The sequence below is a fragment of the Pseudonaja textilis genome, chromosome Z, assembly GCF_049901715.1.
Source record: "Pseudonaja textilis isolate UNSWEBS1 chromosome Z, rPseTex1.2, whole genome shotgun sequence".
Lineage (NCBI taxonomy): Eukaryota > Metazoa > Chordata > Lepidosauria > Squamata > Elapidae > Pseudonaja > Pseudonaja textilis.
The window spans coordinates 107,632,007-107,645,583 of record NC_142008.1 but is presented as its reverse complement, the minus strand read 5'-3'; the positions used below and the strand labels follow the sequence as shown (position 1 = coordinate 107,645,583).

Sequence of the window (13,577 nt, the reverse complement as noted above, 5' to 3'; positions counted from 1 at the left end):
ACCAGGAAACAAAATGATCCATAACAATAAGGAAGCTGAATCCAAAAAGAAATCTCTTTAGTGGAAAAACAAATCTGGTCATGTTGCCAACTTCAAAAGCCGATTCAAAACTTTATGCCACCAGATAAAGACTGAATGCACCAATTATCACATTAAACAAGAAGAAAACCCTCTTCCCCCCCATTCCACCCACGCTTTCTACAATTTTGTAAACAACAAACTAAAAGTCTCAAGGTCCATCCCAACCCTGAAGGGACCTAATGGTAAAGACTGCAATGATTACAACTATTAAAGCCAACCTCTTTAACACATTCTTTGGCTCAGTATTTGTAAATGGCAATGGATCATGCCCAGTATTTCCTAGTCAAACCACAGACAAGTACAATGATCTAATAGGTATCGATTTTAAAGAAGACAATGTTTAAAAAGCACCACGCAATCTAAAACCATCTCTGTCTATTGGACCAGACGGAATATGTGCATACTTCTTTAAAAAGCTATCCACTGCCATAGCCAAACCTCTAAGCATAATCTTTGAAAAATCTTTCAGGACCAGCTCTTTGCCAAAACTATGGTCACTAGCCACGGTCATCCCCATCTTCAAAAAAGGAGACCCCAGCCTAGTTGAAAATTACAGACCAATCTCTTTATGCTGCCTCACCTGTAAAGTCATCAATCAATTATTAACCAATACATCATCCTCCACTTAGAAGCAAACAACCTTCTCTCTAATAAACAATTTGGTTTCAGAAAAAACTATCCTGTAATCTGCAACTCTTACACTGCAAAAACATATGGACTACACAACTCGATCAGGGCAAAGCAATAGATGCAATTTACATAGACTTCTATAAAGCCTTTGATTCAGTGGTACAAGACAAACTTCTTCTAAGACTAAAATCTTACGGTATCTCTGGACACCTGCAAAACTGGATAGAAGCGTTCCTGTCAAACAAACAACAAATGGTCAAAATTGGGAACGTCCTATCAAATTCTGTACCTGTCAACAGTGGTGTCCCCCAAGGCAGTGTTCTAGTACCAACTCTTTTCATACTCTACATAAAAGACCTCTGTGATCATATTAAGAGCAACTGTATTCTCTTCACTGATGATGTAAAGCTATTCAACACCACAGACATTACTGCAACTCTTCAAAAAGACCTTGACTATATATCAGAATGGTCAAACAAATGGCAACTTCAAATCTCAACAAATAAATGCTCTGTCCTACAGATCGGCAAAAAAAATCAGAAAATAATATATCGGCTGAAGAGAAAAGACCTTGTTGATGATCCAAACTCTGTCGAGGATCTTGGAGTACTCATCTCTAATGACCTAAGTGCTAGAGCCCCTGTAACTACATAGCCAAAAAGGTGTTAAGAGTTGTTAATCTAATCTTATGTAGCTTTTTCTCTGTTAATATTACACTACGAACTAGAGCATACAAAACATTTGCTAGACCAATACTCGAATACAGCTCATCAGTCTGGAGCCCACATTATGTTGGTTCTGATATTAACACAGTTGAGAAAGTCCAGAAATATTTCACCAGAAGAGTTTTCCACTCCTCTACTCGTTGCAGAATACCTTATGCCACCAGATTCGAAATTCTAGACCTAGAAAACTTAGAACTACGCTGCGTTCAGTCCGATATAACTATAGTATATAAAATCATATATTGCAATGTCCTACCTGTCAATGAATACTTCAGCTTCAACCATAACAACAGAAGAGCAAACAATTGATACAAACTCAAGGTTAATCGCACCAAACATGATTGCAGGAAATACAACTTCAGCAACAGAGTGGTCAATGTCTGGAATACTCTACCTGATTCTGTGGTTTCCTCCACAGACCCCAAAAACTTGTCTACTATTTACCTCACCCCTTTCCTAAGAGGTCTGTAGGGAGTGTGCATAAGCGCACCAACCGGCCCACTCTCCCTGTCCTATTTTTTCTTATATATTTTTTTCTTATATTTATCCGTGTTTCATAACATAGTAAAGATGGCGGCGCCCAACTAGGAAGGTGAAGCTCTCATTCCTGGAGCACTATCTCCCTATAAAGCCACCACCTGCACCAGAAATCACTTTTAAAGCTGCTGCTTGCACCAGTAACCATGAGTAAACCTGATCCCCCCCAAAAAAAGCCCCAAAATGCTGGATTCTGAAGCCGTGGAGCCCTAATAATGCTAGCAGAGCTCCTGCTAATTGATCCGGAGCCCTCCTCTCCTTCCCCAGAGAAGTGAAGCTCTTTCCATCGAGCCCTATTAACCACAATGGTGGAGCTCTTGAACTGGATCACTTGGAGCCTGAGGAGTGCAAACAACGTACCTTCATTTAAATCCCTCACACAGCTGATAGAAGTATCTTCCACACCAGACAACACGTTTCCATTAATATCCCCCACACAGTTTCCCTGGAGCCACATTGGACAGCTGGCAGGGAGAAACAAGGAGGGAGGAGAAAGCCCTGAGGCTCTTAGGAGCCAAAAGTTACCCTGGACGGCAGAGGAATGATTCGGTTGTTGAGAGGGGAGGACAGTCTCCTTGACTGACCCGAAGAAAACCCCTCCATCCGAACTAAAAAGAGAATTGCCTGCATAGCTAAATCAAAACCAGTAAGTCAGCTGAGACAGAAGTGAAAAAGAAAGGAAAGATCTTGTAACAGCGTGCTTAGTCTTGGTTAGAATCACTCAAATTTCTGCAGTGGAATTTTCCTTGGAAAGTGGGACTCAAAGGAGGAAAATAACTGTGATTAACGATCTGGAGTGACTGTCAGATTTAGTTAAAAAAAGGTATTGCAACTAGAAGTAACTTTAAAAGTAAAGGACAGATTGGATTAGTTAACCCAAATTTCTGGACTGTATTTTTAGTACTACTCAACTTGAAGAACTTTAGGAAACTATTGCAAAACAATCTTATTCAGAGACATATTGATTGTAGTTAAAGTGTTTTAATTCAGCGAGTTTTGCTCTCTTTCAAAAACCCAGCGTGCTTTGAACATCCTGTTACAGCCTTTTGTTTACAGAGCAATAACAGCAGCAATCAGAGCAATAAATTCCTCTTACCCAGTCTATCACAGCTGCTAGAAAAACAAACAACCCTTTCCTTAAAGACTCTCAATACTACCTCATTACTTTAATCAAACACCCATTAATTCATTACCTCAAAACTTACAACTTTTCTACACTCATCACCTACATCAATGATTAGATAATCAATTTCTATAAAATATTTTATTAATGGTTTAATTGATTTATTGTATTAATTGATTAGTGTGATTAGAGTGTTTAGTGCAAAGAGTGTGATTACTGACTAGTTTAAAAGATCAAGATTCATGTAATTTAATTGATTAGTAAAATCAGTGATTTAGTGAATTTAATTGAACAGTGTGACTAATGACTAGTGTAATTAATTGATTAGTAATTAGTGTAATTAATTGATTAGGTTGATTGTTGCTTAGGAAATTATCTGACTAGAGAGATTACTGCAATTGATTGATTGGTGTGATATTGGCTATATTGATTACCCAAAATTGTTCCATTAATTAATTCAATCAACGTACTATCTTAACAAACCTACCATGCCAAGAAAAAAAATCCAATGCCAAACCACAACCTAAAGAGAAATTAATCCCCAACAATGAACCACAAGACTCCTGCACATGCCTTAAATGCTACAAAACTCTAAAGGATAATGAAAACTCCATCAAATGTTCTCTGTGTAACAAATACGCTCATCATGACTGCTTGGGATTACCCAAGCAAATGATTCAATACCTAGAATCATGCAATGAGTTTCCATATCTCTGCAAATCATGCAGACCCAAACTGGATCTGTTGGAAAGAGTTGATACCATTGAAACACGATTAACATCCCTTGACACCATCCCTGGACTCCTTAAAAGGAAGATTATCCAACCTCAAAAAAAAAGACACAACGCAAAAACCTGAACATCCAATAGCTACAAACCACATCTCTACCCAACAACCACAACCCAATCCACAACCCAATCCACAAAAAAATATAACCCAGACAAATATTGATATCCCAATCCTCATCAGAGAAGCTGTTGAGCGTGAACGGAAACGTCCAAACGCCATCTTATTTGGTCTAGAGGGCATCAATGATAATGATGACATCACAACTGTCCGAAACATCATCAGTGATTATCAAGCATCAACCATCTCCCTGATGAAATACTTGACATTTCCCGCATTGGCCGAGAGCTCAAAAACAGAGATGGCTCTGTGACCCCATGCTTCTGCAGGGTCATTTGCAAAAATGAATCAAGCAAACGCAAATTCATTTACACTATAAATTCACTCGCCAAAACCAACACCAACCATAAGAACCTCCATTGTCGCCCTGACCTAACCATACAGCAATGTGCCCGCTCCCGTGTACTCCGCACTGAACTCAAAAAACGTCTCGACAATGGAGAGAAGGACCTGTACATTGACTACCATGCTGACTGTATCAAAAGTAAGTCACACATCCCACAACTCAGCTTTAACCTTCAACCACAACCCTACCTCAACCAATCCACCATCACCCAAGACTAGGCACGCACGCCCTAACTACCTCAATTCCAACTACTGCTGACCTTAAATGCAAGCTACTCAATGCAAGAAGCCTTGTAAATAAAATACCTGAATTTTTCCTCCTACTAAATATGGCTAAATTCGACATTATATTTGTCTGTGAAACATGGCTCAATGCATCTCTCCCTGACTCCATTACCACAGTAAGAGACTATCATGTTTACCGATCAGATCATGAAATTCGTAGAGAAGGTGGTGTTGCTATCTTCTATAAAAAGTCCTTATATCTAAAAATATCCAAGTTACCCAGGAGCTTGCTCTTCCTGAGACCATTATCTGTGAACTATCCTTAAATATCACAATTCGATTCTTACTATGTTACAGAGCACCTGATTATGACATCGAACATGTAAACAAGCTAAATACACTACTAACATGGGCAGCATCCTGCCCATACCCTTTTATCTTTCTTGGTGATTTCAATCTGCCTCATATTGACTGGACCCTAAATGAATGTACAACTGAAACCATACACGCAACCTTTTACAATGCTGTTACAAATCTGGGACTGGAACAACTAGTAACCAACAACACTAGACTAAACAACTGCCTCGATCTCATCTTCTGCAATAGTTTGAATTTAATTTACGGAATACAAACTAAAGAACCCTTTTCCAGCAGTGACCACAATATGATTGACTTTTGTCTCAACATACGTCCACACAAAAACCACCACAATGATGTGATCCCCAATTATAACTTAAAAAAAGGCAACTATGATCTTATAGAAAACGATCTCTCATCCCTTGATTGGCAATCTCTATTCACTGGATGCAATACTGTTGAAGACCATTACAACATATTTTTACTTGAAGTCAAAAGAGTCATCAAACTATATGTACCAACAACTACTCCCAAAACAAAACAAAAAAAAAACAGATTGCCCATAACAATAAGGAAACTTCAATCCAAAAAGAGATCACTCTGGCAGAAAAACAAATCTGGTCACGTTGCCAATTTCAAAAGCCAATACAAAAATTTATGCCACTAGATAAAGACCGAATGCACCAATTATCACATTAAACAAGAGGAAAACCTTCTAAGCACCAATTCCACCAATGCTTTTTACAATTTTGTAAACCACAAGCTAAAAGATTCAAGGTCCATCCCACCCCTCATAGGACCTAATGGTAAAGACTGCAACGACGACACCATTAAAGCCAACATTTTTAACACATCTTTTGGCTCAGTATTTGTAAACAGCAATGGATCATGCCCAGTATTTCCTAGCCGAACCACAGATAACTACAATGATCTAATACATATCGATTTTACAGAAGACAATGTTGAAAAAGCACTTCGCAATCTAAAACCATCTCTATCTATTGGACCGGATGGAATATGTGCCTATTTCCTAAAAAAGCTATCCACTGCCATAGCCAAACCTCTAAGCATAATCTTTGAAAAATCTTTCAGGACCAGTTCCTTGCCTAACCTATAGTCATAAGCCACAGTCATCCCCATCTTCAAAAAGGGAGACCCTAGCCTAGTTGAAAATTACAGACCAATCTCCTTATGCTGCATCACCTGTAAAGTCATGGAATCAATTATTAACCAATCCATCATCCTCCACTTAGAGACAAACAACCTACTCTCCAATAAACAATTTGGTTTCAGAAAAAAACTATCCTGTAATCTGCAACTCTTACACTGCAAAAACATATGGACTACACAAGTTGATCAGGACAAAACAATAGATGCAATCTACATAGACTTCTGTAAAGCCTTTGATTCAGTGGTACATGACAAACTACTACTAAAAATAAAATCCTATGGTATCTCTGGACAACTGCATAACTGGATAGAAGCATTCCTGTCAAACAGACAATAAATGGTCAAAATTGGGAGCATCCTATCAAATTCTGTACCTGTCAATAGTGGTGTCCCCCAAGGCAGTGTTCTAGGACCAACTCTCTTCATACTCTACATAAATGACCTCTGTGATCATATTAAGAGCAACTGCGTTCTTTTCGCTGATGATGTAAAGCTATTCAACACCACAGACAATACTGCAACTCTTCAAAAAGACCTTGACTATGTATCAGAATGGTCAAACAAATGGCAACTTCAAATCTCAACAAATAAATGCTCTGTCTTACATATTGGCAAAAAAAATCCGAAAATAAAATACAAGCTGAATAGTCAAGATCTTGTTGATGATCCAAGCTCTGTAAAGGACCTTGGAATACTCACCTCTAATGATCTAAGTGCTAGAGCCCACTGCAACTACATAGCCAAAAAGGCATTAAGAGTTGTTAACCTAATCTTACGTAGCCTTTTCTCTGGTAATATCACACTACTAACTAGAGCATACAAAACATTTGCTAGACCAATACTCGAATACAGCTCATCAGTCTGGAACCCACATTACGTATCTGATATTAGCACAATTGAGAAAGTCCAGAAATATTTCACAAGAAGAGTTCTCCACTCCTCTACTCGTTGTAGAATACCTTATGCCACCAGACTTGAAATTCTAAAACTAGAAAACCTTGAATTACGCCGTCTTCGGTCTGATTTAAGCATGGTATATAAAATCATACATTGCAATGTCCTACCTGTCAATGAATACTTCAGCTTCAACCATAACAACACAAGAGCACACAACAGATACAAACTCAAGGTTAACCGCACCAAGCTTGATTGCAGGAAATACGACTTCAGCAACAGAGTGGTCAATGTCTGGAATACTCTACCCGACTCTGTAGTTTCTTCTCCAAACCCCAAAAACTTTAACCTTAGACTGTCTACTATTGACCTCACCCCTTTCCTAAGAGGTCTGTAGGGGGCGTGCATAAGCGCACCAACGTGCCTACCATCCCTATCCTATTGTTTCTTTTATTTTTATTTTATTTTTCTTATATGTACCCATTTCATGTATTCATAATTATGTATACAATTTTACTTATTATCTCGTAAACAATTGACAAATCAAATCAAATAAATAAAATAAAATATGTTTTTACTTATACCTATTATCTTGTAAGCAATTGACAAAAATAAACAAACAAACAAACAAATAAATAAATAGCATGAATAGAAAATATGATATCTCATCAGCTTGAAAAGCCCCAAAACACCAAGGCATCACTTTCTCCAATTACTTCAATTGTATTTGGCAATATTTCCAAAGAGTTTCTTACTTTTGTTATTAGTTGAGAATATGCTGCTTCTTCTCACCTGGTTAAAGCTCCTGTGCCATACAATTTGATTGTCATTAAGAGTTAATGTTCTGCCTGCTGGAGCTCGGGGTTCCAATGTTCCAATGATGACTCGAGAAAAGGAATTATTGTGAAAAGTAATCCAGTTTGCAACATTAAAACCCGTAATCAGTTCTCTGTTTTCATCAAACGCAATAGTGTCTCCCATACTGTTGTTGAATACAATGCTTTTCAAGAAAGAATTAAACTAGATTTTTTTTAAAAAAATGAAAGAAATTAATGGTAAAACTTTGAAATCAAACAAATACAGAAAATTATTTCAAGCTGAACTATCCTGTGTTGAAAAATTCAAATGAAGATTGAGGGTGTCTTCAAGTCAGTCCTGACTGCTATCTGGAGCAGAGTCTGTAGTTTTTTTGGCAAGATGTCCAGAATTGGTTTGCCATTACATTCTTTCTAGGAGTGAGAGAGAAGGACTGGCCTAAGGTCACCAATTGGATTTGTGCCTAATAAGGAATAGAAGAAACTTCTTCTTTTTGTAGCCCAGTGCCTCACAATCACGCCAAATTAATTATCATCATATATGTGTCATATTTTATAAAAGGAATATATTTGTATATCCATTCTGATGTGCATTCAGATTCTGAATTCACATCTTAAATAGTGTTTTTCAAATTCCATGACAAAGTGGTCTGTACTCATTGAACACAGGGATCATATACAATTTGTAAACCAGCTTGAACTTTAGAAGAAATTTTGTCTTTTCTCCCTTCTGATCGTCCAAAATAACACAAAAATTAAGCTTAATATATTATTCTTTCCCACTTACACAACATCAGTCTGCTATGTGTGGCTCTTAGAATTCAAAACAACTTAACATGCAAAAGTACAGCTCTTAGGAAAAACAATAGTCATCTTTGGATAATGGCTGTGACCCAGTAAATTCTGTAGAATAGAACACTTCCTCTTAAACCAAAGATAACCTTTTAAATTATTAATTATACTGTATTAATTATAATTATATCTACTAATGTAAAAATGTTATTTTCTTCAAGAGAAAAAAAAATATCCAAAAAATATTGATTGGTGAAGCAATGCTGTATAACATCATTCTAAGAAGCTTTATATATAACATCATACTCACTACATGATGGTGCAAATAAACAAACAATATGTTAGAAATAAAACAAAATACCTGCCAGGGTCGGAAATCCTGAAATATTATTTCTTCTGTTCCTATTGCATTTCTACATCTGGATCTTGATTTGAGTAGGACATGCAATGAATGTACCATAACATGGACTGCATTGTAAATGTTGTAACTGTGTCCACGCATGCTCATTTGAAATAATATACTCGGCAGACTCTCTAAATTCTCATTCCCAGTGCACAATACCTTGTTATCTTCATTTATACCAGAAATGTGTAATGGGCAGTCAAATGCCTGCTCCCAAAAATTCTGAATGAAATTGTCTTCTTTTACCCAAGATGGCCTTACAGTGTGAAGAAATTCTTGGAATCCAGGGGGCGTCATTGAGCGAAGTGCAAATGATAGAGCACCATGGAAACTCTGTATATCCCAAAGTCTCTGAATGGACAGGGATTCAAAATTCCAATGAGATGTAACAATCCATACTTTACCCAAAGGTTGCAGTGAAGTCCAAGATGCTGCAAAGATGATCAATCTCAGATTTTGCATGGCTGGAGTTAGGGCATATATTAAACACACTTTAACTTTATCTTCCATAAAGAGTTGATCATATCTTAACTCCATTGAAATCAAGTGTATATATTCATCTATATATTTCTTTGGTGGTGTTCTAAGTAGGAAAGCATAACAAATGCTGTTTTGGAAAAGCAATGGTTCCATTTTCTGCAAAAACATGTCCCCATAGTCATCATCTACAGCTATGATCCCAATCCATATCCATCCAAAATGCTGAAGTAATTGAATTATCCCAATGTATTGATGCATTTCATTTGGAACCATTTGGTATAAGGATGGAAATATATTTTTTTCATCATGCAGTGGAGTAAAGGTCCCGAAGGCCAGCTGAAAGGCATTATATAACAAATATATAAACCATTATGTAAGATTAAGAAATGGGATTCATCTTTATCATAAATAAGGCAAAAAATCAGAAATGAAGCATTACTTGAAATTATATAGTAAGTTCATATATTTGCAATATTGCTTCAGTTACAATGTTTGTCTGTGTTTCTGAGCCCGTTTTAACTGATTGTGGAAACACTTAAAACATAGCACAAGATCAAAAGCCAGCCATATATGATCTGCAAAAGTCTTTTAATTTTACAACCTGAAGGGAGTCAAGCAGCATGTGGGAAAGACAGAGTATTTCCTATAGTCACCAAATCACTTTGATACTCAAAGCCAACAGTAGTTTGCTAATCTCCCATATTTGGAGGAAACTGTAAAGAATTCTTGGTTATTAATTATTTAATCATCTCTACAGTTTATTCGTGTTCACACTAATTAAATGCACAATACAGAAAATTGACTCAGCATTCCTCTTTCCAAGGTCGGTAAAATGAGGACCCAGATTGTTGGGGGCAATGGGCTGATTATGTAAAATGCTTAGAGAGGGTGGTAAAGCCCTGAGAAGCGATAGATAAGTCTAAATGCTTTTGATATTCTCCTAGATTTCCCCCCTGGGAATTTCAATTCTGAAAAGGAGCCTAAATGTACTTTAAGAATGGAAGGAATTAAAGAAACTTAAGATTTCCAGTGAACCACCTGAAGGATCTACCTGTGGAATCTTGTAATTGGAAAGAACAGTAGCCATGGTGAATGAAGTCTCTGTCAAACGTCCTCCAATGGCAGCAATAAATGTTTTCTTTAAATCACAGGTAAAGTTGGGAACAAACTTCTGCTGTGTAGAAAGTAAGCTCAAGGTTGCTTTATAAGTTATCTTCGCAGGAAAGTAATTGTTCACAATGTGGAAACCCAGTGTGATGTTTGGTAAGAGCTCAGGGTTCTTATTGATCTCCTTGACACCAAACACCAAAGCAAGGATATCCTGATATACATTTGGCACATAACTGAAATAAAAATTATCAATGTAATTTAATAACATTAAAAGCAGAGGTGGCATTCAGCAGGTTCTGACCAGTTTAGGAGAAACGGGAGCAGAAATTTTGAATAATTTGGGGAACAGGCAAATATCACCTATGACTGGAGATTTTACAGTATCCTTCCACTGCCATGGCCATCAAGACATGCCCACAGAACTGGCAGTAAAAAAAATTGAATCCTGTCACTGATTAAAAGTATATCCTATACTTGTACTTGCGTACAACTCAGACAAATAATACTGTAAGCTAATGGATATTTGCAGAAAATGGCACGCTGAGCAGCAGGATTTTTTTTTCTCCCTGACAACCAACAAGTGATTTGACTGCCAAAGCCTATTCTTTATCAATGCACTCCCCAGATTTTAAAGGGTGCATCTAAACACTACTCTGCTGAGTAAGCTTGGCTATAAGAGAGACTTGGACTGTAAGAAATCAAAACAACAATAAATGAAGATCTTGGATATTATATGTTACCTATAATGCTCCCAAAAAGAGATATAAAAGAGAAATTGGGACTCAGCTGTTTTAAACACTAAAGACTTCTTGGAAACTTTTGTAAAAACAATGTTTGCCAACTTATAAGTTTTAAATGAAAAATTAGATAAAGTGTTTGATAAATTCCTAATCGTTCACATCAGGGAGACATCCAGAATAGAGCCATTACATGCAGCCAGAAGGCAGCTGTCAAGAGACTTTGTCTCCCAATTTTCAGGAAAATTTACCTTAAAAAGTGCTATGGATCTATCTTCAATGGACACCCACATTCTTTCAGAATGAGAATAGTTGTTTGAAAAGATTCCAGTTTTAATTTTAAAGAAAAATGAAGTGGATAAACTGGAAGGAGTTGTTTTTATTATTAAGAATCAATTGATGACGGATCATTGGTAGTAGTTTTAGCGGGTTGCTGAGATATTAGAACCCACTTGTGAATTTTTTTCAAGTAAAAGAGAATAATAGATTTTTGACAGTGGGCTTTGAAATTTGAAGGTTGTTGTTGGGATTACCTGTTAATTCATTTATATACAGTAGGTATATGGTAGCTGAAATTGGTTGATTGATAATACAATGCTATATTTTCAATATTTTTAATGTTATCTATTAATGATGCAAATATAGATTCATAAGTTTATAAATTGTTTATTATTTTTCCAAGGTGGAAACCATTATTTTTGATTAAAAATATCTACCAGTATTCAATTGGGAGGGGCACATTTTATCTGCATGTTTAATATTATGCCTTATAAACCCTTTTCCTTTGTTTTTCTTTTTATATTCTTTTTTCTTCCTTTTTATTTAATTTTGACTTGGGAAACAAATAAAAAAAGAATGTGTGTGTGTGTGTGTGTGTGTGTGTGTATACATATATATCTGAATGTCGCGAATTTACTCCTTATCAGAGTAATACTAGACATTGGATGATAATTAGAAAAGAAAGGCTTCAAATGACACTTCATTTTACACTCTTCAACAAAAGATATCTTGTAGTTAGATAGGAAGACTCCTATTATTAACTGGTTTATAAACACATTGTCATAAACAATTACAAATGTTTTATGAATCACAGAGTAAACATCAGAAGAATCATATATGGATTTGGTGCAGTGTGTGAAGGCAGATGGAGTTTTCTACTCAGTAGTCAATTTTTCTACACTTCAGAAAAAGAGAGAACTAGAACTAATGGCATTATGTATATGAAAATTTTAAAACATTTATCACTATAATCCTGGTGCTTCATTCCTCCCCACCCCAATTAGTTTGCACCTGCTAGTCTGAAGAAAATAAAGTAGAATTCCTTACATCGCTTCATTGATCAATGTCCGAGAGGGATCTTCAGTGAAGGAGGGGCTGCTGTGAAAGAAAAAGGCTTGAGAGGTAACCATCCCCAAAATAACATTTCCTGGCTGAGCAAATTGATGGGGTATAGGAAGAGGGTCATCAGGTATGCTACAATTGATAGCATATGTTTTGCATGTAATACAGAACAGGAATACAAACAGAATCATTCTTGACACCCCCACCTATTATTGACAATTGTTCCTATTCAGAAAAATATCCCATCTCTAGGACAAACGCATGGCATCATTTTTCATTTTCCTTACATATATGGCCTCTAAAACATTTGCAACATTGCTGGAATATTTTCTTCAGATTTCTCAGGGTATATCCTCCCATTTATGAACATTGGAATAAGAAATAGGAAAGGGGAAAAGGAAAAGAGAACGAAAAAAGTTCAGAAACTATTAAGAATGAAATAGAGATAAAATAGCTTGGAACGTGAAATGAAGATTAGAATAGAAATGATTCAAATGAGAGCTCTCTATATACTATTCAACAAATTATATTTCAAAGATAGGAAAAAGCATTCCTATTACTAGGTTTTCTAAAAATTGAGTTTTATAAGCTAAAGAAGAGGCTAATAATTTTGATGCTTGGGGAAATAATCAAGGCCTATTCAATTCTCAATATTTTATGCATCTCCCCTGAGAAAACAGATAGAATTCTGTACTTAATAGCTGTAATTTGTTTTCTTTTTTTTTTTACATCATGAAAGTGCGATGAGCTTTTTTTAATAAAATTTTCTGGCAAATATACAAATCAAACTTCCTATATATCAATTGATGGAAGTGATTGAAACTGAACAATATACTCAGTAAAAGATTCATTTTCATAAATACATTAGTCAGTTCTAAGTTGTCCATCAAAATCTAAGAATTGTTT

At 36.2% G+C, this 13,577-nt stretch overlaps 1 protein-coding gene across 1 annotated transcript in view; it reads right to left on the bottom strand.

Annotated features, from left to right (window-relative positions):
* Window positions 1–12,796, bottom strand: part of LOC148124228 (vomeronasal type-2 receptor 26-like) — a 19,921-nt gene extending 7,125 nt beyond the window's left edge. The window contains exons 1-4 of the mRNA XM_087917794.1: window positions 12,657–12,796; window positions 10,535–10,826; window positions 8,962–9,819; window positions 7,786–8,013 (exon numbers count right to left, since the gene is read on the bottom strand). Coding sequence (XP_087773920.1) covers window positions 7,786–8,013; window positions 8,962–9,819; window positions 10,535–10,826; window positions 12,657–12,739 — 1,461 coding nt within the window. The 5' untranslated portion in view covers window positions 12,740–12,796. The remainder of the gene's footprint in view (window positions 1–7,785; window positions 8,014–8,961; window positions 9,820–10,534; window positions 10,827–12,656) is intronic.
* Window positions 12,797–13,577: the final 781 nt, after the last annotated feature.